Here is a 26,941-nt window from a genome sequence, read left to right on the forward strand (position 1 = left end):
TCTGCAGTGTTAATGCTTGTTGATGAGGATGAGTGAGTTCAACGACCTTTTGCAGAGGGAAGTTAGAAGCAATTCTGTTACCCGCTCACCATTTTCTTTTGGGAGCAATAGCAACTGGAATGTCAGGGCTTCTTTTAAGCAACACCCGACTTGTCAGTCAAAGTCAAGAAAGACCTTTAGCTTTCAGGCTTTTAAGGGGATTTCAGCTCCTGCAATTTTCTGGTGTCACAGTACACCTGCAATCCCCCTTTGACATCCTACCTCTGTAAACACAGGGTTCAATGGACTTTTTCGCTAAGACAATGCTTGGCATTTGTCACAGTGAAAGAGCAGTGCTGATTTGGACTGGAATACTCCACAAAGGTATCAATGTTTGTTACATATTTGCCTAGGCAGCCCACAATTTAAAGGTAACATTTTTTAAAAAAAAGCATTATTATTGATTTTCACTGTGAGTGGAGAAAAAAAAAAAACAGGCACAAGAGAATCTTTTTCTTCTGAAGCAAGAAGATTCAGCACCTGTTTGAAAAAGGAGATGATCTGTAATTTGTCAGCCACTGTTCTAAAGAGATAAGTTTACATACATAGACTTCAAAGTCTTCAAGGGATATGTTTTAGAGAAGCATCTTAAAAACCCAATAAACCTGTGCTTTTTTTTTTTGATTTCCAGATGATTAACACACACTCCTAGTGCTTTGCCTTGATTTTAAGGCTGTGTTTTATTGCTGACAATGAACTTTGGCAGTAAAGCTGCTATACTTTAATGGAGAAAGCAGGTTCTTCAGACCCCACTCTTCTTCGCGTGGTTTAAACTGCCTTTCTGGAAGAGCAGCAATGCATTAATGCCTTGCTTTTCAAGTTACACTTCCCCTGCCCTTACCCTAAAGTCATTATTGACCTCTCCCGACAACACAGACAATTAAAGGATGCACTACTTGTGTTACTGCGTTAAAAAAAAATAAAAATGACCCTAGACTTGATTAGAGAAGAACACAAAGGGCCATGAGAAAGTACTTTGGATCAAGAAGATCAGCTACCGTTCTTACTCTGCACAAAAGTAAAGGGCAATGGAATCTGACTAAATTTACCAAAACAGCAAAAGTAATGCTTTTAAAAGCAACCACCCCCAAATCACACATAAACTGCATTACCATAAGTTATCAGAAAGACTCACAGCTTAGTGAAATTAAGACCCAAGTATTTAAGCAGCTAAGAATGAGGTGATATCACACATGCAATACCAAAGCATAATTTAGCAACCACTGGAGAGTATGTGGGGAAAAGGATTCTCCAAAGTGGCACCTTACTCCACAAGTGTAGACGATTATTTCTATTTTCTCCTAAATACTGAGTTCCGACACCAACTAGAAAGTAGAGTAGATGACCCATTGTTCAATAATTAAACAACAAAGGACTTGCCAATAGAAAAGGGCAACATTGTTTATTAAGGTAAATACAATCGCAGCAGAACTGTTATTTTTGTAAGCCTAGATAATAAACAAACTTCTTTCTCCGGATAAGTACACACTTTTGATAAGTGGTTGAACAGGTTATCTGCTTTGAGTTAGTTTTATTAAGAAAAGAAGAAGCTATTCAACAGCAAGGGATATTAACAGCTTATACAAAAACTTTCTTGAGGACTTCAGATGCTATGTACATATTTCATAGAGGAGTTCAGGATGGCCATGCCATTGAGTTCACGTAGTTGAACAATATGCCTGAAAAAAGACAACAAAAAGGTTGCTCAGAGATATGAACTGACTAACAACAGGAGTTTTAAGCCACCACTGCTCTGCTGTACCCCATGACCAAACCATCCAGGATTTTTAATGCTACATTTAAAGTAACAGTACAATGTTTCTAAATTATTATTCCCCACAATAAAGGAAAACACAAGTTCTATATAATATTTGACAGTTGTTCAAATAGTTGAAATTTCAAATTAACAGAAGCAACTAAACAAGGTCTTTCCCTTTCATATCTGGGGAGCGTTTTGCAAATCTCAGAGCAGATAGTTCAGCTATTGCTCATCTGAGAACTCCAGCAGGAGCGAAGTACTTCAACTTCCAGAACCTAAACGTTATCCTTTGCTTTCTTCAGTGGTTCTGCAGGAATAGTAAGTGTGCTGAAATTCAATTCTACCAGAATGCAGCTTGGTGTCCAACTGACAGTTTGCAGCTAGCTAGGACTTGGCACACTCTTGGCAGGCAGCAGCACAGGCATTCTTTGCTGACATTTATACTTTGGTTTTGCGCTCATTTCTCTGACCTCTACAGAGGGAACACCGCTTCTCCCATTCTTCCAGCAGAAGCAACATCAAACAATGTGAAATAAACTGAAGGAATAAACTTAAATAAGACAACTAAAAACACAAAACTCCTAAAGCAAACTTGGGTGGACAGTACCACGAATGGAAATTCCATTGGAGGAAGAGTGATACATTTCACAGGATAGTTAAACAAATGCCTCATCTGCTCCGTACCTGCCAGGTCTATGGATGGAATTGACTTATTCTATTTTGGCATTACTAGATTTCCCCATTTTTCCTTTCCTCCCAACAGGCTCTAGATCCCAAGTAAGTTCCCATATCAGTTTTTCAAGAATTATCAACTAGTAACAAGTGAACAGTGCAGAAGAAAAATATTTATTTATTTATGGAGTACCTTGGTTCAGCAACACACAGCTTCCCCAGAGCAATTGCAGCATTTTCCTGCACTGACGTTCTTGTAGCATCACCACCAGCGTGTTTCAACAAAGTCATCACAACATTGGAATTCAGTAAGGATGTCGCTGCTCCAGGAACTACGAGGCACTGGCCAAGGCAGAAAGCAGCATTTCCCACAATGATTTCATTCTCTGAGTCCAAGAGCTTCAACAGCACACTGAACCCTGTGAACAAGAGTGATTTTTTGTACAGAAAGCACAGACTTGTTCAAATAGCACTGATATTTTCTGTTGCCTTTACCTAAACTACTAGAGAGCAAGCATTGTTCCACGGAGTGCATTTTTCTAGATTTTTTTTCTAGAAAACTTTGGAGAGCAAGGGAATTTCTTAGCAAGGTTCAAGGTCCGGTCCTGCTTCACCTACCTATAGAGTTTTCTCACAAAATTCAACCTACACTCTACTCTCCATTTGTTAAGCGTTCCCCTGAAACTGAACATGCCACCTTTGTTGCTTGCTAAGGGATATTGCACTGAACTTGAAAAAGCAACCCCTCTCACCCTACCATACCAGCAAACCAAGAACAGGGCTGAGATTGTGGAAAGAGCAGGTGGGAAAAAAAGGAAAAGGAACATAAAAAAAGCTCTCTGTGTGTGTATAAATGTATGCTTAGCTTACACAAAGCAGCTCAGCTCCCTGTGCTTCTGTAACCTAACATAATGTACAGCAGCAGACTATTTGGGCTACACTCCTGACACAGAGTTATACAGTGGCTGCTGCTGGCATCTGTGAACAGAAGCCCCATCTCCTCAGGCCATACAGTCTAGGAAGAGGCTGCTTTCAAAATAAGATACACCCATGGCCTTCACATGCATCAAGTCTCCTTGGGGTTATGTAAGTTTGATTTTATTTGCTTTCACGTCCCCATCTGTTCTTCCTAATCACATTAGGCTTCTTCAGTTTTCTGCTGCAAAAATACCTTCTGAAAAGGGAGGGCTGCTCCAGACTGCCACAGTGGTACCAGCACTGGCCAGTGAAGGTGAACTAACTGGCCCAGCTAGAACATCATTTCATGTCACAGGCTTCATAGCTTGATTTCAGTGAGCTCCTAGCAGCAGAGCTATGTCTGGGTTGGCAAACTGAGATGACAGAAATAGTGACTTTTCAAAAGATGAATATCCAGAGTTTTGGCAAAAGCAAAGAGAATTGCTATCACTAATCTAAGGTAATGTAAGCTTCATCTGCATATGACAGTGAAACTAATTTAGGGTGTACAAAAGGAAGACGGTGCTCTGAGAGGCTTTTAATGAGTGTAAATCCTTAGGGTTCAAGTTGAACTACATGAGCTGACAATTTCTTGACAGCTTCAACCATTTAGATAACATTTAAGTATTCTCAGTTGTAACTGCATAAGCATTAATTGAACCTGGATTTTAAAGTCATCTAAGTAGTGTTACACCAAACAACTAGAGCAGATATTAGTAACTCAAAAATGCTCCAAGACACCTACCTGTCTGATATTGCCATTCCATCTCCAGACACATTTCTTTTTACTATGAAGCCAAATATCCACATATAAGTTGAAGCAAACTATAAACAATCTCAACCTCTTGAAATTAGATGTTTCAATGAAGTTGCTTGTTTTAGCCACTAACTTCTGGAATATGACCCAACTCAGTTGAACTTTACAAGTATTATTTTCACAGATACAGATTTCTGGCCAAAGTGAATAGTGTATAGCAAGCCATTTTACAGAAGTAAAGCAGAGTTTCTCTACCTCAGGCTCATTATCTGATGCGCATGTTTCCATCCACACACAGAGCTAAGGCTCATTAAGCACTATGTCAGGCCATGTTATTCAGAAAACATGGCTTAAATCTTGCAAGTGTAAAAGTGTTCAGTTCTGTTCTAGAGAAGGAAGTAATTGGATGATGCTAAGATTACATCTCTGCATTCAGCCTCCAATTAATCAAGTTGCCACTTACTTTTATCTGACTTCACCACCTCTTCTTGGGCTTGTCTGTTACTTCTTGTGCAGATGGAAAGAGTCTTTATAGCGTAATTGGATGTGATCTGTCCTCCAGCCTAGATTTTGATTAGAATAAAGTGTACACTAACAACCATACAGTCCATGCTTCAACTTGCTGTAGGTTACAGAATAGCTTAGGTACCATGGATACAGTTACTCCTTATATCTAAACCCAAATACAAAATTAAGACCTTGGTTCAGTAGGTATCTCAAGATGAACAGATGCTGAAAACTAGGACAAGAACGTCTCCTCCCTGCCAACAACATACACACACAATTCCCTGAATCTCTGGAGCCCAATTCCTTTCAAAATAACAAATCCTCTGATGCTGGTTAATTAGTAGAGTTAAACTGAGCACCACAGCTTTTTTCTAGACTTATTTTATCCACTGGATAGCAGGACTGCAGCATCTACAGCAGCCTGGGTGGATACACATTCCACTAAATATACAGATATATGGCAAAATAGTCAGTGTCTACCAATCAATATATGTATATATTTAGGGATAAATTCCTCCCTGGCGCAATTCAACAGTCACTGGTAATCAGGGTAAAGGGTTCTATTATCTTTCAGTGGTCAAAATTTGACCACCCCTATTTTAAGCTTTAATCCTCCAACTGAGCCTGCAGCAGTGAATTCTTAAAATTTGCACGTCCCTGCAGGTAGAGCTGTGCACAGGTAGAAGCAACTGGCTCACATATAAACCCCTAAAAAATTTGGGCTACAGACTACAAGGGGGAAGCCTAGGCTCAAAACTACTCAAAATTGTACTTGAGACCACCATTACCGTGATACAATGGACAACACAGATGAAATACGTGCAGTCAGTGTGACTGCACGTGTCTTTTTCCTTAAAAAAGAAGGCTAAACACAGGGTTTTCTTCAGGGACTATAAGAACAAAAATAAAGTGAAGTCAGTTGACACAATTTACCTTCAAGAATTTGATCATTTTCTTCACCACCCCTTCTTTCACTACTGCTTCTACTGCCAAAGATGATGCCGGCAGGACACGACTTAACACTCCAATGGCTCTCTTAGCAAGAACAGTGTGAGAGGGAAAAAAAAGTAATTTACTTATACAGACAATTTTATTTAAGGAATTTTTACATTTCCTTTTCGCAAATTGTTGAATAAAAGAAAAGTAATTAAAGTGATAGAAGTTTACAGGAATATGAGGAACATTCAGGACATGGCTTTGTTATTGCTTACTGGAAACTCAACTCAGCACAGTTTCTAAAAATTCAGTGTACAGAGAGGCGAGACCAAACCAAGATCAGGACAACTACCGGCATACTTATTTATTGAAACAAGTACCTAGCAGAAACCAGCCCAGCACTGCTGGCATTGAGGAGTCAAAGTAATTGCAAGTAAAGCAGATCAGTACAGTTCATTTTAGTTCAGAGAGGTGAACCGACTCCCAGCTGAGACCACATCTGCTTCTACCCATTTGCCTTGAATAATTGCTATCTGTGGGAGTTACACACCATTAATAGGAGTACAGCCTCCTAGGAATGATTCACATAGAGGAATTGTAAAAAGAAACAGCTGTTAAACACCCAAATTGTTCTTGCTCCTTTGCTTCTCCATTGATTTAATACTTTATACTGAAAACGAGCCTAAGGATGAAATCTTTTGTATGAGCTTCTATTTAACTGATTTCAAGGGAACACTGAAACCTCTTGCATTAAATGGAGTACCCAAACCCAAATAACCTAAATGGTATATTATTTCTTTAGTAATAACAATACTCAAAACTCTTTGTAGGCTTTAAAGCCTGAAGTACAGGCTTCCACAAGAGTTGCACTGGGCAGTAGTTTGCACTGTAGTAATCAGGACAGATCATCTGTCAACCCTTTCTTAGTCTACAGGTATCTACTTACAGTCACAATTCTTCCATCCTTATCCCCAAGAAGAGACATGCATCTGCCACTTATGTCCACAGCAAGGCACTGAAAAAGTGTCAAGAACTCAGGAACAGCTGATTGCCAGAAAGCATTGAAGCAGAAACAGGTTAATAGAAAAATTACTCTACACGAGAGAACCCCGCGGAGGTTAGGGCACACACAGCTCTATGTCAGCAACAGTTCAGCACTGTATTGGAATGTTCCTATATAGCTTCATAGACTGCTATCAGGCCCATTTACAGGGACAAGGGAAGAAGATGCTCCAACTGCTCAAACAATTCTGAATCTCCCAGAAAGCGATCATAACAAGAAAGCTACCGAAGAACGCTCACAAATCTTGCATACCTGGATGATCGCATTTGATTCAAGCAGTAAGTTCATCATTAGGCCCAGCACTGCAAACAAACATTCCTGATACTTGGGAGTGTTCACATCAAAATATTCATCCTGTACACAAAGGAGAGAAAAGTGCAGTCAGTTCAGAGGTTGAGGATGTGAGCTTCTTCAGACTCCTCTGTGCGTTCACCTACTGACCAATGCTCCCCCATGTACTACTACAAACTCCAGGGCAGAACAAGTTCTGCGAGCAGCAGTGACAACAACATCTTTTTGATACGGATTTGTTCTCGTGAGTGCTTTGCTTTGAAGCTTCTGATGTGTAGCAAGTTGACAAGATCCTTTCCCAACCCCTGAATTCTTCTGTTCCTGAAGACTGAGTTCATATTGCATCCTTACCCTGAAAGGTGCTGCCTACAATAAGGGACCACTTGCTCTCCTCCACCCATTTACTGAGCCACCACTTAGGTGAACAAGAGACTGCTTTGACACTTCCTATCATGCTATCAGATGTAAAAGATATCAGTCAAGGGTCCAGGACAAGGGGAGGCAAGCAAACACGATCACACAAGTGCAATTTTCCTAAGCAATCAGGTTGAAAACAGTGTTGTAGGGAGCCATCAAGCCTCCTTACCACAAGCTTTATGCAGGCTTGCCAGCACTCTTTGCAGTCAGCCATCTGCATTCGGATGACTGTATCTGCGCACAGATTCCCCATGATGCCAATGCACTGGGCAAGCGCTGCCTGGTTCACCATCTTGGCAGAGGTCTAAAAAGAGAAATCAAAAAAGTGGAATATGAAATTAAGAACAAATGACAGGAATACCTGTATGTTCTTTGGTTACCTCCCTGTCTGGGATTCCAGACTCTCTTGCCTGTATTAAATCCGAACTGCACAAACTTTGCAAATCAACGCCATTTTCACAGCTAATCTTCCACTGAAGTTCTGACAGTCCTACATCGCAGGAAAAAGTGACTGGCTTCTGTAGCCCCTAACCTCGAACCTCTTACTTGGGCCACAGAACAGAACAACCTCTGCTTTAGTTGCAATTCCAGGAACATTCAAAAGGAGAGAGCAATAAGCCATATGAAAGTGGTATAATGACTGCATTTTCTTGGTGCTCAGCTGGAGAAGTGGAAATTTCTGAGCAAAGTGGCAATGTTTACTTTCCAGCTGCACCTGCACTTCTGCAACAGAACCCGTCTCCACTGTCATCTTCCTTCTTCCTGAGGATGAATTTCTGTGTCAACAGTATTTTAAGTTTGTAGTTTAAGTAAGTAATAACCAGACAAGGGATCTTCTCTGGTTACAACCAAACAACCCAGCATGTTTTACTTGTAGCCTAATGAGATCTTTTTACCCTGATCTCTTCTTAGGAGAATACAGAATAAGCCACTATCCAAGATCTAATTAGTTAGTGACAGTGGATTAAAGTCACATCACAAAAAGAGTAAAACAAAACTGGGGGGTGAAATCATTGCCTAACAGATTCCAGTGGGAACCTGCAGCCAAGTCTAGAGCTTTCACTGAATATGCAACATGTAGAAACCAAGCACTAAATATTGAAGACAGAACATTTTCCTAAGGGAAGTATATGACAAAATTGGATTTATTACGCCTACAGAACTAGAAGTGTAACTACTGTAGTCCTGCCACAGAGGAGTTCTGTCTATGAGCAACTGGCTATAGAACTGGAAGGAGTCAAGCTGTGTTACAGGAGAGTAAATGAGAGATATCGAAACTGAGTCTTTTCATACCAGTAATTGGGTGAATACAGGTAAAACACCCGTGGAAAACATGATGCGACACTGGGTTTTGAACCTGTTGGGGATAAAGAAAGCTGTATTTGGACACTTCGAGCTTTAGACTGAAGTCACACAAAAAGGCAACAAAACAGGAACATCCAGAGAAAGTAAAACAAGTCAACACTGTACCCTTGCAGCAAAGCCCAACAGCCTGTATCATTAGGTCATTTAGTACATTTCAAAGCACAACTTATAAAAAAGAAGAAATGCAAGTTACTTCTCCTCTTGAGTTAAATCAGACAGTATATTCATGGCACTGGTAGCTCTGGCATCAGTGTTTTTGACAAACATCACCAATATCTGCAGCCATCTGTTATTAAAAAAGAAACAAAACAGACAAAACTTGCATCAGCTCTAGCTTAATAATTAAAGATCAAAATTGTACTTAAAGTGTACCAACAGTTTATACTCTTATGATCTACTCTCCTCGAGCTCACTAGGTTTTGCCCAGGTCTTATGTACTAGGCCCTCCAAATATATTTAGCCCCTAAGATTTTGGCACTGTATTCTCTCACAGCGTGATACCTCTTTGCACAACCACAAGTACTGTGTTCCATCAGCATCAGAACATTTTATCAGCATCTAAGCTTCACAATGCATCTGAAGCCTAGATGCTTTGCTACTGACAAAAGTCTTAGGAGATGGACAAGTAGAATGTAATAGTCAGGACAGAGAACACTGTCAGCATAGCCTAGTACTGAAAAGCTTCTGCAGATTGTAAAGGCTCACATGGAAGGTCAGTGATGATTGCATGGCTTAAAAGGACATGCTGAGCAAACCCAACAGTCCATGTGTGTGTATGGGTCAGATAGTGTAAATTTACAATCTTTATAGGAACAAAGAAAAATTCGTCTCCTGCCTGAATAAAATCATCCTACCAGTCACCTTTTGAGCTTCTGGAGCAGCATGCTTGCTGCTATGGGATTTGGAGCTGCATGGAATTTACAGGACTTGAGACTGCAAACCCATAACCTCTGCCCCACAATAAGCACTTCTGCAAACACGTGCTGGCATTTCTAGGTGCTCCTCTGGTGAGCTGAAATTCCCTGCTGCTCTTTTCCAACTTTGTAGTTTGGTGATAGAACCTATAGTTATAAGTTATCTTCTGAACATCCTAACTCTTTTATAGCAGTCAAACCCAGGATCTCTTTCAGAAGTTGCCTGGAGAGCTTTCAGGCTCCTGATATGCGAAAGCAAAGTAATATTATTTGCTTCTTTTAAGCTTCCCCTTAGACATGGCTCATTTCTTTAGCCTTTCTTGCAAGAAAAAAGGTCTTGTGATTAATGTTGTATATAATATAGTGAAGTGTGTACATCTGTTGGAGAATCTTTTCTGTTCACCCGACTCTTTAAACCATTTAGTGCAAACCGGTACATTAAGATTTCTCCTCTGCTTAACTGTAGAATAAAATAGCAGGACAATAGCACAGAGGTAATAGACTGTTTCTTTCTCCACTCAGTGACTCATGGCAACACTGAATAATCATAAATGCCAATTACCAGATGAGGAGCGATTCGCAGCTTGAAACCATGAGCTATTAAGAGACAGCAATATAAGCTCTTGCTGGAGTGCTAGACAAACACACACTTGTAGGTTTAAAAAATGCCTCAAAATTACATTAATGTCCTCAGAAATAAGCCCTTTCTACTTAGCTGCACAGACCTCTGTAGGTACAGTGTTTACTAGAGCTGTTTTCTCCATATGCATAACTTCCACTTTTGCTCAACTAGGCCTAGCCCTCTAGGGCAGAACCCTCAGTATCATTATATTCTTCTCAGAAAGTCTGACACTTACTTATTGCTCAATGTGGTGCTACTGCAATGAGTTTGGGATCTCTGAACCGAGGGATTAAGCAAGCTTTGCTGAATTTTAGTTGCATTAACTACCTGGATAGGTCCTGATGCCTGACCAACAATCTCCTCCCATTCTCATTCTCTGAGTAGAGCATGATTAGTGCCAATGTCTCCTTTTGGATCTCCAATACACCAGAAGCAAGTAGTTTTGACAGCTGTGCATTCACATCAGGGTGAGTCAATAGAAGCCGTTGATTTTCTTCTGAAAGCAGAGCACATCTAAGAGCAATGTCACACATGATAAAATCCCCATTATTTGACACTTTTTTCTCTCTAAGTGCTGATTTAACCGGTTTAGTATCTTTATTTCATCCACTAACGCGCTCATTCACTCTGACACGTTCACCTTGCATAACATTCCCGCAGAGCAATGGTAAAGTAGAACTCACTAATCTGCTCTCAGCCTCATAACTTCATCACACACACAGGTGTTGGAATTTCTGCTCTCACACGCTACACAGTACCTGCTCTGGCACCATGCGTTGCTTCAAAGGAACAGACACCAGAACTGTGAGCACAAAGTGCTCCTCTCAACAGATCCGTGTCAGCTGCCTGCAAACTGCTATCAGCCAGGCTGTTCAGGCACAATAGCACACTGCCCCACCAGGCAAACACATGTAGCTGCACATGAGTCTTTCTTCTAGCTACTTTTAAGAATATAAAGCAAGTTTTCCTCCTACCATGCTGCATGAACATTCTCTTGGGAATCAGCAGGACCCCAGCCGAGGTGCAGATACCACACTTTCTGTATTGCCCTCCTGTGGCAGTCTTGCCACACCAGCGGCCACTTTTCTACCCTGGGCCATTTCTGGGCTGCCTCCAGACCTCCTAGAAATAGAGGCTAAGGCTGCCTAACCAGTGACTGCTTACTGTGAATGACAAAGGAATTCACCCTTCTCTAACAGTACTTCTACACGGTCCTGCTTTTCACTGCTGTAACTGCTTAAAAAAGATAAAATTATAGAAGTGATATTATCTTAAGAACCAGCAATAATCACAGGGAATTTACTTTCTGCCCCTTCAGTAAATTTAAAATGTTTATATAAATAGACTCTTAAGTTTCGTCTCATGATAGAAAGAAGCACCACTGCCGTGGTTGCTCTTAGCAGCAAACACCCAACACTTGTGTTTGACCTGTAAATCTTTGTTTACAATAAGGTCTAGACCCAAGTGCTCTGGGAAAGTGATGTTCGTGCCAAACAACTATTTTAGACACAGCAAGTGCCATATTAACAGTACATTAACAATGAGTAATGTTGGTTACACTGTTTTACCATTCCCAGCGCAGACAGCTTGCCAAAGGAGGAGAAGAGAAACAGACAGATCCACTTCAGCGATGTGTTTTCTCTCTGCACAGAAGCCCCTAAATTAGAAACGTGAGCTTGTAGAAAGAACTAAGGACAGATGAAACAGTTACAGTTAGCTCTTTGGCTAGGAAAAAAATCAGTAAAGCCTCATGCAGATGAGGATCACCATATGAACATTTAAGCTTATAAACCCCAATACTAGCTTATTAGTTCAACATTCTTAGGACTCCCAGACTTGTTTTCCCCAGGACCTCCTCTGAGGCCAGATTTATGAACTACTACCTCTACACGACCCTCAACACACACAGACCCTACACAATCATTGTAAACCACAAGTAATGAATTCAGTTCTGCACTGAGAAAGTTGTGGCTAGCCAGGGCGTACCAGCTTGGTACCAATTTGGAATTACGCCTCAGGAGAAGAACAGCTCTCATGCCTTGTTTAACCAGATCATGCTGCTCCAAACCAACTTAGCTGTGCAAAATTTGCAGAGCACAACTTTTGCAGAACTCTTATTTGTTTATATCATCTGTCTGGAACTGACTCAGATATACATTCAGACAAGAGATTCCTTATGAGGCAAAGATTAGAAAGCAATTTAGGTAGGTATTAGTCAGATTTGTTTTTTATTTACCAAAACGCAGTATAATGCCTGCCAAGAAAATACAGCAGCAGAAGATACAGGTCTCCAAAGAGAATCCTATTCCTGATTACAGGACTGAGGCTATTTACTGACATCAATTAATAGCACCAGGGAGGCCAGTCAGCATACTTAAAGTGACTAACTTCTTACATCAGATGTTCTTTTATAGAAAGCTTTTACAAAATTGCTCTCACCACTAAAGACAGGGTAACTGTACAGAAACAGGAGATCAGAGACAGAAGCAGGAACTCAGGAATTCTGTCCACTGCATCTAAGAGAGCACTATTTGTTTGAGTCAGATATAAGCCAGTCTTTTCAGACATTAAAATCAGTTATTCCATTATTATGTGATCATTTCATCTGCATTTCATTAGGTGATTGTGTTTCTTGAAAACAATATTTTCATTTCCTTATGCTGTAACATGCTACTGTTCTCTTTTGGAGAGCTCTTACCGTCTTACGACCTCGTTGTCATTGATGATACTGAATCCATTGTTTGTTCTAAATAAAGTTTGCTCAGTGCCTGAAAAAATTTCAGAGATAAACAAGTCAGCTCTATGAGCCATCTGGCTGATGCATCATAGTGAAGGCAGACACCTGCTCTTCTGTAATACAATGTTGAAGGAAAAGGTCACTGGATCAACAGCTTTGGGGAAAGAATGTTTGCATCATGAAAAGAAGGGAAAATCTTCAAGAAAAATACTTGTAGAAATTGCTTTGAAGCTCAAGACTACTCTAATTCATGCCTGGTGCTATAAAAAATGATCAACTTCACATTAAAGGCTTTTGAGGAAGGCTTAAAAATGAGAACAGCTTTGAAAATCCATACACTTTAACAGAGATTTACCTACTTAAAATAATAAATACCTCTTAAACAAATAAACAAATAAATACCCAAATCCTTAAGGAAGTCTCAACAGCTCTGCGACAATATCAGTTTAGATAATTAAAAAAGAAATGAAAATAAAAAATTTACTGGCCATAAATTTTGAAATATCAAACATTGTTGATTTTATTTTTTTCAGAGGAACAGGGCTTTTGTTCCTTTAAAAACTACCCCACTTGTATTCATCTACTTGCATTACAACTCCCATGACCAACCACCTTTGCATCAAGTACTCACAATCTTTCACAGCTCCTGTCAGAGCTTTGATGCCTCCTGCATAGAAGAGGATATTCTGGTCAGGCCTGTCAAGTTTCTGCAGCAATTCTTTTACTGACAGAGCTGCAAGTTTCCCAGACAGAAATTCCTTCATTGCTCTGTCTTCTTCTTTCATTCTTTTTTCCTCCAAGTTCACCTCATTTATACAATCTTGGCAGTCAAAAGAAAACAAAGCATTTTGGTTAAATATTTAGATCAGAAAACAAGGGACAACGGTATAAGAATTTATATGTCTTACCTTTAAACAAACTTTCCTTTTGGGGATCAATTTCTAACATCTTCTGGTAACACTGCCTAGACTTAACTCAAAAAAGAAACAGACTCTTAATTTACGGTAAAAATGGGAAGATGATAAAAAAATATCCTAGTCAGAATCATGCTGTTTAAGCTCAAAAGTTCTTGGGCTACTGTACTTAAAAAATCTGACGAATAACATTTATGAAGCAAGGCAAATCAAAACTTTTTTTTTTTAAACCAAAAGTGTGAGAAGAATATTATCATCAGTTCCTAAACCCAAAACAGCAGTAGCCTGCTATTCCAAATTAGAAGGAAAAAAGTCAAGTACATACCCAGGAACATGCTGGTAGGAACAACAACAACAAAGTTCCAGTGACAAAACAGCAAATAAGGCATGAAATGAAAGTTGCAGGAACTCTAACTATCATCTATGGCCCCCTGCTACCAAAACCTTGCCATGTAAACCCACTACAAACTTGTATCTTGTTAGTATGCTTGTGATAAACACATCACTAAGCTTGGGATAGCAAGAACTTTCTTCACAGACCAAACTGCCAACAACCCTCTCACAGTGGACTTTGTAGACTTCTACAGTCCATCCTCTATAGTTATTTCTATTAGAATCATTTCTGAAAGCTTTCCTCAGCAAGGCTCTTTATTAGTTTTTGAACGCTTTTTTGTTTGTCCAATGTGCAAGACCACAAATTAGTCCCTCTCACTCACAATGTCACACCAAAATCCAAATGAAGCATGGTCTCACAGCCACAGGATTTAGTCAGCTTACCTCACTGTAGTGCTTCAGGGCCAGGTGAGCTTTCCCCATTAGAAAATACGCTTTAATACATTTTTCACTGCACTGTGATAAAAAGGAATTATTCATAACGTATTTAGAAACTTGAGACTAGAAATACTTTTTCAGATTCCTAATTAATAAATAAAGGTTGGACTTGATCTTAGAGGCCTTTTCCAACCTACCTGATTCTATGATCTACTAGAGACATCTAAAGTTTATATGCTGAATTAGTACTCCCTGGTACTAACTTCCCTTCTGCATGCAAGGAACACAGGCTTTGGTCTGGTTAAATGCTGCAAGCTGCTAGTGCCAATATCCTTCCCACAAAAACTTACCCAGAACAAGTTAGGTAATGTTAAGGCCTGCATCAATAAGCCTCTAATCACAGAACTTGTATAACACAACTTCCAGATGTGTTTTTATCAATTCTACCATAAATAAAATGAGTAGTAATTTCCATTAGCTGTACACAAATAAATAAGTAAAATTGTTGAAACATCTAACTCAAAACTAACAATCCAGGTGACCTTTTACAGCTCAATTATGTGTCCAGAATAGTGATTTCTTTAAATAATGCTGCCAGTATTATTAATAATCTGTTAATCGTGTTGTACTTATGGGCATCACCGGTGTAACACAAATGGATTCAGCTTTTTGGCATTTGATGTAATATTCACCTTTTCTACCTGGCATCAATACTTGCTCTTTGTGAGCTTAAAGACTTGCTTCTTCCTTCTCTGAAGGATAGGCAAGATTATAGTTATAGTTTATTATCACTTCAAACTTTCTTTTTTTTAATGACAAGCTCTAAGAGCTAAGAATGCTTCTGCATACAGGCAGCACTGAAATATAAACTGCCTTACAGCATTCAGGTTAACTCAGGATGCAGAAGTCTGTGCAATACCACCACATACTTCTATTTCCATTTGCAAGCTGTCTCCATATCATCAGCTATACACACATCCTTCCTCTGAGAGCATTTAACCTGATCATAAAATACAGATTGCTGAACTTACCTTCAATGCCCATTCGCAATCACCAATGGCTTTTTCATATTCATGAGTTTTCAGGTAGGCCTGAAATACAACCAAGGAAGTCCGGAGATCAGAATTAAAGTATGTCAAATGATTACCGCTAACTATTGCACAAACATTAGATAACTAGAAAAAAAAATTACACTGCTGATATGCCTAGCTATTGACTTAGCAGGATAATTGCTAGCTGTTTTTGAACTTCTTTTTCATTTCACTGGAGTTAGTAATTTAGAATACGTGTAATAAAACAAAATTTAAAAAGAGGCAAATGAATTAGACCAGGCAATAAAAGAATGCAAAGTAAATGTTAACATTCTGCAATTATAAAAGTGACCGCTAAAAAAAAAAAAAAAAAAAAAAAAAAAAAAAAAAGGAAAAAGTGTATTTAAACAAAACTATACTCTGTAATGATATTTTTCCTCCCATTTATTTTTAGGGGAACAGGGATTGACCTGGGCCACATCCAAGAAGGGGGAGACATGCATGTCTCCCCAAGGACTTGCCCCTGCCAAAGGGAAGGTTCCTGGGAGCATCAGGTACTTTACTCAAGAGCAAGAAGTTTACACCTCTAATCATCTTCTTTGTGCAACTCTTTCATAAAGTGTTTAAAAAGATTACCAACTTCAGTCTGTACTGCCCTGCTGTTAACTTCTAGCCACAGAAAAATTTACTGTTGGTAGTATTGTAGCAAAGCAGAACGCACTAATTCCTTGAAGTGGAGAATGGCCATGAAAAACTGCTTGCACTGCACTTTAAGCCTCTCTGTAAGGCAACAGGTATTACCTTTTAGGAAATTCACTTAAGTAACAGAAAAATCCTTTTTGGATTCTATCCTGGCAATATAAATACTGAAAACAGTACACTGGTAGCTCACTTTCACGTGCTGACCTGGGCTCTGTTGGTATAGAGTTCCTGCTTGTCTTTCAGTTTTTCCAGACCTTCAGTGTATCTCTGAATGGCTGTGTCATAGTCTCCTTTCCTGAAGGCATCGTTTCCCTTCTCTTTCAGAGCTGTAGAACAACACATACGCATTCAGAATAACGTTTTGGCATTTATTTTTGTCCCTAAAAATGGTGACTGAAGAAACAGAAGCCATATTCTCCTGTTGGAATAATCATGAAAATTCCAGTCCCGCTCCACTGCAGCTATCTTTGTTAGTCATTATTTGCAATGGACCTCTGAGCTCTTTGGTGTCCATCCCTCTTTTAAAGAGAGAACTGTTTGTCTTTGCCTAGTCCACCTCTCAAGCACTGAAACTTCCTGCATCCATCCCAAACCCTTACCATAAGGACATAATGGAGAAGAATAGGCTGCAACACTACATGAAGTATACAACCCTGTTATATCCAGCTAATCGGCGCTGCCCACAGGACCACTGTCTTGGAAAAGCAAATCATTGCCTCAGTGTACCTAAGAATTGCATTAACAGAGTAGCACAACAGACTCTTAAATCATCCCAGTTCCTGCTAGGTAGTTTCTGAAGGAATTAGCTAGAAAAGCCTTTAGCACTTACCGTTGGCTAAGCGTTCATTTCTTTTCCTTCGTTTAGCTCGTTCTTTTGCATCCTTTTCCAAAGCTGCCAGAAAGCCATCTTTGAGACAGAAAAGTTAGTGGCATTTTAGTTACAGAAATAAAAATACAAAATAATCGCTTTATTAAAATCAATCTGTAGACGAGAAAGAAGTAATTTCTAGGGGATTTCTTCATCATTTCTCTACATACAGAAGCTTAAGGGGTTATTTCAAAAGTAAAATTGCAATGCGAATGTCACACAATCACAGAAAAAGACCATCTTACCTTTCAGGAGTTGCATACTTGCCACAAAACAGCTCATGTCTAGATACAAGCTTGTTTCTTTCTAAATTCAGACTACCAGCTTTGTACATGAGGCTAGAATATGATGACAAACTACACCAACAAACTTCCTACCTAGCAACCACACTTAAGTTTCTAGATGTGACTGAATTCTAAAGAAAAGTTATCTTGGATTTTAGGGGGAGTGGAATTGGGTCTTACATGAGCAGCAATCCTCACTCCAGTTCTGCTAAAACAGATGGAAGAGTTGCTAAACGCTAGAGGGAACACTGTCCTACCTGGGTTCACTGCCTCTGCAGTTGACACGTCCTAAAAAAGAGAAATACAGCACATGCATGTACACACACAGATACTTCGGTAAAACAGCAAAAGAACGCGTGGTTAAATTGCTCAAAGCTACAAGGGCTCTGAAAATCTTTGACTGACACACATTAGGAATATCAGTTTGACACTTTACCAAGATATGGCAAGGATGGACTTAACTTCTTCCAGCATTACCAAAGAGCTTCTGTATGCATCACTAATGAGGCAGGTCACTAAAATCCAGGCCTCTCACATGAATCAAAGCCTAATGAATTTAGTAAAAAGACTCCTGTGTCTTCAACTGGTTTAACTTACACGGCTCAAATCCCTGAAGTGCAAGTAAAAGCTGGAAGTTAGAGCAACTCAATACTTGCATCTACCTTGAATAAATCAAAGGGAAGTACTTTGTGTCATAAGCAGCCTTAAGACAAAGTCAACATGACATCAACTACTTCCCAATAAGAGAGCTAGGGAACAAAATAAAAAAAAGGTTAAATTCAGAACAGGCTTTTATGTATTGTTCTTTTTTTTTCTTTTTCTTCTGGGTAAGGTATGTGAGTTAGTATTATTTGAAAATGCCTGAACTGCATACAGCTTTAACGCTAAAGGGAAAAGCCCTTACAGAAGCCCGTGTGTTGATGACTGTCCTGTTCACCGTAGTCTTGCTTTCTTCCTCCTTGCCGGCCTCCTGCTCACGGAGCCTTTTCTCTGTTTCCGCAATGGCATTTTCCTTCACAGCTGGGTCTGGCGAATTTAAGTCCTGAAGTAAGTTGGCTAAAAAAGGGATAAAGAAATCAATAAAGGGATAAACAAACGGCCACCCCGGTCACAAAGCGGCTTCAGCCACCAGCAAGGCCTCACCACAGGGCAGATTTTTCCCTTTTTTCCCCTTTCCTGCCCCATTTTCCCTCCCCAGTTTTTCTCCAGGTGCCCTGCCCGGGTCCCCCTGGCGCCACCCGGCCCGGCCCCTCTTACTGATGTCGTCCACGCGGCGTAGGAAACGCTGGAAGTCCTCCTCCTGCTGCCCGTGCAGCATCGCGGAGCGGGGCCGGGCCGGGGCCCAGCGGTACCCGCGGGCCGTGAGGTGCGCGGCGGCCTCGGCGTTGTTATGGAGACCGCGCCCCGGACGCGGCGGCTGCGGAAATGGCGCCTGGGGGCGGGGCTCTGCGGACAGCGGGGCGGGAGGGAGGTGGCCGCCATTTCACGGCTCCTCAGCCGGCTGCGGGGTTCACAGCCCCGCGGCCAGGGCTTGGTTTCCACACAGAGTCACAGAGTTAGTAGGGTTGGAAAAGACCTTCAAGGTCAGCTGGTCCAACCACCCCCTACCACCGATGTCACCACTGAGCCGTGTCCCCAAGGACCACGTCCCCCTTTTCCTTGAACACCCCCAGGGACGGTGACTCCACCACCTCCCTGCACAACCCGTCCCGATGCCTGACTGCTCTTCCTGAGAAGAAACGTCTCCCCATTTCCATCCTTAACCTCCCCTGGCACAACTTGAGGCCATTCCCTCTAGACTGAGGTCTCCTGCTGCTGCTGCTCTGTCAGACACCCACTGAGGCTGCTTTGGCAGAGCTGGCAGGCTGTCCGTCCCACAGACAGGCTGTCCTGCTAGCAGTCTGTCTGTCCTGCTGGCAGGCTGTCTGTCCTGCTAGCAATCTGTCCATCCTGCAGGCAGGCTGTCCATCCTGCTGGGAGGGAGAGCAGCAGCAGCAGTACGAGCCCTTCTTTTCTCCAAGGAGCATTTCAGATCCTGTAGCCTGCCCAAAAATAAAACAATAAATAAATAAAGAGTGAAAAGGGGTTTCTTGGGTCAAAATAAAAGTGATCTGAAGCATGGATTAGCAGAACCAGCCACAGGGAGAGGGGGCCCGGTTTAGGAAATGTGCATGCTCATCCACAGCAATATCCTTGAGCCCTTTATGCTCTGGTGTTTTCTAAAGATACCCTGCAAAGACAGGGGTAGAGCGACTGCTTTCTGTCCCTCGGAGGGTCAGGCCCCGGGTTTGCAGGGCCTGGGGGCTCCATTCTCGGGCAGGACACACAGCCTGCCAGCAGCGAGACAGCCAGAGGATGGCACCATCCTCCAGCACAAACACATCTGGGCAGCTCTCCCGGAGCTGTCATTTCAGACCTTCCTCTGCTTTGTCTCCCCAGTCCCCAAATCAGCCTCCATGCACCCACCAGTGCGTGTGCAGCCAGACCCCAGCTGTTCCTCCAGCTGTGCTGAGGATGCTGGAGCCCTCCGGGTGATGAAGACGCAGCAAAGGTGATGCGGGGACTGGCTGATCTCTGGCAGCACACACGGCAAGGAGCAGCTCTCAGGAGCTGCCCAGCCCTCCTTTACACCATGCGGCCCTGCTGGGACACGTCAGATGAGACGTTCAGAGCACTCACTGCATCCAGGTCCTCCCGCATGGCACTTCACCCAAAGCACGTCGCCATCAGGTCACGCACAGGAGCTTGTGTGGCTCCAACAGCCCGACAGGGCCCTGTCACCACACTCTGGAGACACGTTATTAGAGCCAGAAGGTTGAAGGTTGCAGTTACCGGAAGACATCAGTCTCAGAGCATCACTGAGTCCCTGCTGCCCTAGGGTGTTTTAATCCCAGACATGGTAACGCAGCCATCTCAGGAGAGGAAAGTGAGAAACGGAGAGGGAGGTGCTCTGGCGAGTCTCCTGAAAGCGGCAGCGTTGCCTAAGACATGGAATACCAAGGACAGGCCACTGTGGTGTCCGCTGGGCGTGAAATTAGAAATCTCTCCGTGGGGTTACAAATCTCGGGCACGTTCACCCTCCTGGTCAGTGCCCCACCACACCGCTGGGAGGAGAAATGCGCTCCTGGGCTGTCCGTGCCCACAGCGCGCTGCGCTGCACCATCCCTGCAAGCCCCTGGCCCCAGGGGCTGCCAGGAGTTGCCTTTCATGCACATTTAATAAATATGCTTCCTTCTCTCCTCTCGCTGCAAGGCAGCTCTGCTCATGCAAACCTCCATCCCAGAGGCGGGGCTTGGTTCACTAATGAAGCTGTTTCAAATCCAGTGTCTTTGGTGTCCAATTAAAAATACCCAGGAGGCAATAGCTATATTGCTGAGATGCTCAGCAGTCTAGCCTGTGTTCATTATCCTAGGAAATCAGGGGAATAAAGCCACCCCTAAGGTCTAAGAGAATAAAAAATGTTATAAATAAGCCACAGGCAAAACAAAGAGCTGGGCTTGTTGGTTCATTAAGTCTGTTTTGGAAGTGCTGGGTTGCAGCAGGCAGATTTGAGGCAGGCTTCCCTGCTTGCCTCTCTCTCCTGTCCCCTGGGTGCTGCATGCGAGCAGCAGCAGTGAGCCTGTGTGCTGATGGAGAGGGAGGCGTTGGGTTCTGCCTCTCCTGCAACAGCACCACAAGACAGAGGGAGGGAAGGGGGGCACTTCGGAGGGTTTCTGAGCACTGAGAATTTGCGGATGCACCCCTGCAGACGGGTGGGAGATGGGCAGGCGCTGTTCCTGCAGGCTGTCACTGGCTTCTGCAGTCCAGCCACCCCTGCGCTCTGCTGCCAGCTTTGCACTCTCCTCTGCTCTCCTCTCCTGCCTCCCGGATACCCCCCGGGTCAGAGGCCCTGATCCAAAGCCTTTCGGATTAAAGCTGTGACATCTCACATCACCTGCATGAAAATAACCTTTACCTCTGCCCCTCCCATTCAGCTTCCCATTCTCTCCCCATGCTAGAAGCTGCCGTTCATTCTGCTGTCACATCCATTGTTTATTCCTCCTGCTCATCAGACTCAGCGGGAGGGCTACAGAAGAGAGCAATTTGCTAGTGCTGCACAGAGAGCTGCTGCTCACTCCCCGTGCCCTTCAAATGCTCCTGTAGAGTAACTCCCAGGGCAGCCGTGGTGCTGTTCTGCTGCGGGGTCCCTGCCGTGCCAGTGCCCCTGCACAGCGCCGTGCCCACCAGCTGCACCCAACAGCCAGGGAACCCCGAGGAGAGAGCTGGAGGACGTGAGCCTCTTGTGGGCAGAACAAAGCTAATAACACGGCTGCGGAAGGTAGAGTTGGGATTCATTTATCAGCCAGGCAGAGAGTTCATTACAGCAAATGAAATGAAAATCTCGGGTCAGCTGTGCCGTTCAGCTTATGAAGAAGGCGACACCTCCGCTGTAAGCAGATCTGCTTAATCCCTCCTGGCGAGTGTGGCTGTGGCGCATGCTCCCCATCTCAGCTCGGTGCAGCCGTGCCAGGTGCAGGATTTTCCTGCCACTTTGCAGCTGACAGGGAGAATTTACCTGGTGACATGCAGGGCACAGAGCTGCCTTCATGGAAATGGTGCCAGGGCGGTCATGCTGCCATACAGCTCTGCAGAAGCATTTAAAATGACGTCCTGGAAGCATTTGCAAATCTACTCATAAATCTGTATCTGTTTTTATTATCGCTATGGATCAAAACATATCAAGTACATATCAAAAAATATCTGTCAGGGATTTATTGGGATTGGTGAGGTGTATCTGGGATCACACAGGCATTAGTGGAGTCTACCAGCACCTCTTGCATCTTCATGCTGTACCCGTTACCTTGCTGCAGCCCCATGGGTTGCTGATGTAGCAGCAGTGAAGCTGGCCTCCCCCTGCTGAGAAGCCAAGAACCATTTAAGTGTTCAGGGGGTGTGGGAAGGTTCAAGGGGGCTTGAGAATATCTCCAAAATTTCAGGCAGTGTGGACGTAATTTTCAGGTGGAAATTTCCACTTTGCTGGAAAAGAGCCATTTTCACACTGATTAATATTTCCGTTAGGAGGATCGTGCTTGTACTTTTTATTCCTTGCCCACACTGATGCACTTTCTGCCACCCGTATCCTCCTTTGTGCTTTGGTTGGAGTCCAGCACCGTGTTTGTTCCTGGCTGAATTTTCTGAGTACCACGAGGATGTGAATGCTGCCCCATGACAATAAAACTGAAGCCCTGGTGCTTTCAGCCCAGCTGCTGTCCTGCCCTGCTCTCAGCCCAGCCTCCCTGCCTTTAACCACTGGAGAGAATTACTGCCACTGGCAGTACCTCTTGGACTTTCTATGTAATTACTCCCTGTAATTCTCAATGAGCTTTGATTTGTTTACTTCTGTCCAGGTCTCTTGTCTCATGCAGTGTTCTTGTCCACTCCCATTGCATTTTGGTAACCATTATACAGAAACGAGAGACGTGGCTGTGTTCCTGCAGGATCTCACGGTGCTGATAACAGTAATTGTACTTGTTGGTACTGTTATTTAAGGGACGTGGACCCTGCACAGTGAAAGACCTGAATCTACTTGAACATCTTTCCCAGCAAATTTCTTTATCGAGGAGTTTGGACTCTGCAGGTTTCAGGCTTTTGAACGGAGATGGTGTTTGCTCTGGGCTTTATCAGTTACATCAGCAACAAAAACATTTCCCAGTTCCTGGTGGATTAAAGCTTCCAGAGAGGGGCTTCCAGACCAATGGCGGGGCAGGGGTGGGAAATTGTGATCCCTCATTAGCAGACCTGCTCTGACATTTGCCTTGCAAGGAGGAACCGAGAAAAGATTTTAGAAGAAAATGATGCCGGCGATGCACCCTGAAGCACTGCGTATGCACGAATCTTTTGTTCAGCTGCATTCATTTGGAAATGAAAGCAATAAAGAGATTGGATCTGTGTGGCCTCAGGCTAGGATTCAGCCCCCAGACTCGGGTGCATTCAGAACCCGAAGATGTGGTTTTCCTACAGAAGCCATGTTACAAGTTAAAATCGATTTTGACTGCTTCAGCCTGCTGTCATTTTCCAAGAGGAGACCGGGGCAGCCTTTTCTAAAGCAGCAGCACCAGGCACATACGGGGCCAGTCACAGCAGCTTTGCTCAAACACTGACTGCAAAACACATCGCAAGCTGCGTTCAGGAAGAGAGAGGAGTGCTGGTGAAGAAGCAGAAAAGACAAAGCCGTTCTCCTGGGATAATGATGCTTTATCTCAACACACTTACCACTTTTTTTTTTTTTTTTTTTTTTTTTGTGTGTGACCAATTCTGGCAGCCAGGTACTGCCAGGTTCCAGAGTTCTCATTTCCCAGTCCACGTCTCCTGGGAGATGGGTGCTTAGGACAGAATTGAGTTTGGTTACATCAGTCCAACATTAGCCCAGGCCAGGGCCATGATTTGGGATGTGTTAATGCCACTTTTAGAGCAAACACTTGTGAACACACACACACACCACCCGCAGCCAGTGAACAGAGCAATGTTTTTATGGGAAACCCGCCTGACTCAGCTCCACAGCGGGCATCAAACAGCATTTGTGTGTCAGTGATCTCGAGGCCAGTACCCAAGGCGTGACAGAGGCTCAAACTTCAGAAATACACCGAGATAAAATCACATGCAAATACAGCCCAGGGAATCCATGTCTGTATGCAGGACCTAGCAGAGAGCATCTGAAGAAGTGCAGACTGTAGGCGTGAGCTTTTTTTTTTTTTTTTTTTTTTTTGTAACTTTTATTTGAACACAGTATTCTGACAGAATGCAAAGTCAAAATCCTCAGTTAGTATCAGTATTTACACCAGTGAGAATGGGAATAAAGGTGGAATCGATGTTTCACTCGGTAAAAAGATTTTTTGTTTTTTCGTTTTTTTAACAAGATAGAAGGCCCCCAAAAGTAGGGAATGCTGGGTAAGGATGTCAATGGAGGGTCTGAGAACAACTATCAAAACAGCCTAGTGTGAAAATCTGGGGTTTGAAGGCTCCATAGAAAAGTGTGAAAATAAAACTCCACTCTAAAAGCTGAACAACTGGATGCACTATTATCTCATCATCTTTACGTATGGTGCAGCATGAAATGCAATCACTCCACAACTAGAAGCTGATCAGTCTGAGGTGCCATATAGATATATATATGTATGGCATGGATACATATATAAACATATACAGCGCAAACGGCATCAGGTTGGTCCCTCTTCAAAAAGTGAAATAAAACCAATGAAGCCTAAGCTATCTCCGGAGCGGGATACATCTAAATTAAAACAAATTCTGCATTAAGGGCAAGTATAAAAACAGTCCTCAGAATGAACCTACAAGCACTGGGTGTCGGGTGGTGTCACGAGAGCATTAACAGCAAGAGGACAGAGCCAGGGCTCAGGCACCACGGGGTGACTCCTGCCTTGGGGTGATGCTCACTCCATCGGGCCATACAAACCCACCGCAGCCAGCGGGGCCATTTCTAAAGACGTGGCTGGGTGGTGGATCGGGCCCTCAGCTGGTTACCTGCTACAACAGAAACGCCAGCCCAAGGTGAGAGTCACAAATTTCACCCGGCAGGCGCTGACCAGTGTCCCTGGACACGTTTCTGGTCATTAGCATTTGTTCCCTATGGGCTGCTCAGCTCTCAACGGGACATAACTTATGAGGTATAACGTAAAGAGGACAACAGCAGTCAAAAACGTCACGGAAATGAGGAACAAGCTGTTGTGGCTATCCCAAGGAACAGAGGTACGTATTGTATTGCCTGCCACCACTCAGTCCTCTGCTGCCCCAAGGACTCTCCCCAGCTGTAGACCACGGTGAGTTTTCATCGTGTATTTCACGGAGTGACTTCTTAGAAAAGAAAAAGCCCCAGGGACCACGGGCAAAATTTTGCCTTACTTACACTGCCACTGCTGTCCTGGGTCAAGCAAGGGCCAAATCTGCCACAAGGCTTTGAAGTGAGGACCTATCCTGCCCTGATGTCCTGCTCGGGATGGGTATTGCATGCGTGTCTGTGCCTGCGTATCCAGTCATCCTCCATTTCCATCCCCAGGAGCTGAGGAAAAAACGCAAAAAACCCCACACTTAGCAAATGACAAAACCATCATTTTCAGTTCGAAAATCTGCGATGCCACTGGAGAAGACTGCGTACGTGGAAGATAACATCAACGAGAGTGGCTCAGCTACACTGAGCCAAACAGCAGTCCCTCTGCCCCCCATCATCCTTCTGTTTGTCACCTTCGCACATTGGAATGGATGCCATAGCCAGCTCAGTTTTGCTTTTCATTTAAAGGCTTCTGTTCCTTGTTAGAGTTGTTCTCTTTTTTTTTTTTTTTTCCTGAATAAATTCTTCAAATCTGATCTATCTGCTACACCTTCCACATTCAAACTATGTTGAAGCTTTTTTTTTTAATTTTTTCAATACTATGACAAAAAACACGTTTCACACTAAAATAGTCACGCACCCACAGTGCACAAGCTTGCAGATCTAAAGTAGAATTAAAAAAAAAATAAAAAGGAAAAGAAAAAAAGAAAAAAAAAAAAAGAAATAAAGGAAAAAATAAACAACAAAACCCCCAGAGAAGGAACAGCTCTATACAACGGGCTGGTCTACCCCTGTACACCTCTGCTCTTCCTTCCTTCTGCTCAAGCGCCTTCTCACCCCCAAATCTTGGTATTACTCCGTGACTCCCAAGGCTAACTCCCACTGCTCCCCCCTGCACAGTGATGCTGCATCAGCCCCTTTTCTGACTTAAAGACATGATCCAAAGACCAGAGAATCAAGCGGAGCCTTGGCACCGCTTTCCAAGCACTGATTTTGTTTCTGCAGAGCACCCATGGACAGACGTGCCGTGCAGGAGGGCGCTTGCACGCTGCCAAGCATCCCTGTGCTCAGGAACTTCATCCACGAGAGAAGGACGTTCCTTTTTTTTCTTTTTTAGTGTTACCACTCCTCAAAAGCAAACTTCTTTTTTCTCTAAGTGCAGAAAGTCATTGCTTTTAAATCAGCTTTCTGGGGTCAAAGGAAACGGCGTTTACTGCCATATAAAGGAGAAATTGATGTCATCGAACATCTGAGATAAGACCAGCCCAGCCCTAACTGTACAATCTCTCTTCTGCCTCTCAAAGCTCTGGGAGGGTTCCATGAAGGAAAAGGGAGAATGTCCTAAAAAAGCAGAGATGATATTTTTCTTATGCAGTCAGGCCCAGGTCCAGCAAGGGACTTACACTCTTAATAAATTTAAGCATATAAGGACTCTCGCCAGCAACTCTCTCATTCCAAGCTAAGCGTGTGTTTATGTGGATTGCTGGGTACAGACCTCAGTTGATGACAAGTG

At 43.0% G+C, this 26,941-nt stretch overlaps 1 protein-coding gene across 4 annotated transcripts; it reads right to left on the reverse strand.

The window, feature by feature from the left end:
• Window positions 1-1,415: 1,415 nt before the first annotated feature.
• TTC12 (tetratricopeptide repeat domain 12) lies at window positions 1,416-19,302 on the reverse strand. Of its 4 annotated transcripts, none has more exons than XM_021279459.3 (21): window positions 18,864-19,275; window positions 18,511-18,662; window positions 17,864-17,894; window positions 17,284-17,361; window positions 16,659-16,780; window positions 15,753-15,812; window positions 14,728-14,799; window positions 13,945-14,005; window positions 13,668-13,856; window positions 12,998-13,067; window positions 11,868-11,956; window positions 10,627-10,792; window positions 8,957-9,049; window positions 8,692-8,755; window positions 7,568-7,702; window positions 6,943-7,044; window positions 6,574-6,642; window positions 5,625-5,726; window positions 4,648-4,747; window positions 2,664-2,889; window positions 1,416-1,718 (listed from the first exon to the last, which is right to left on the reverse strand). In XM_021279459.3, the coding sequence occupies exons 1-21, from the start codon at window positions 18,922-18,924 to the stop codon at window positions 1,643-1,645; spliced, it is 2,118 nt and encodes a 705-aa protein (XP_021135134.1). In that variant the 5' UTR covers window positions 18,925-19,275; the 3' UTR covers window positions 1,416-1,642. The 4 variants fall into 4 exon arrangements, 3 of the variants coding, with proteins under 3 accessions (XP_021135134.1, XP_005030951.1, XP_021135135.1); XM_005030894.5 differs by having other exon boundaries at window positions 10,627-10,795; window positions 18,864-19,266; XR_001195969.5 differs by lacking the exon at window positions 1,416-1,718 and adding an exon at window positions 3,642-3,801 and having other exon boundaries at window positions 2,756-2,889; window positions 10,627-10,795; window positions 18,864-19,302.
• Window positions 19,303-26,941: the final 7,639 nt, after the last annotated feature.

Source organism: Anas platyrhynchos, chromosome 25 (genome assembly GCF_047663525.1).
Source record: "Anas platyrhynchos isolate ZD024472 breed Pekin duck chromosome 25, IASCAAS_PekinDuck_T2T, whole genome shotgun sequence".
Taxonomy (NCBI): Eukaryota; Metazoa; Chordata; class Aves; order Anseriformes; family Anatidae; genus Anas; species Anas platyrhynchos.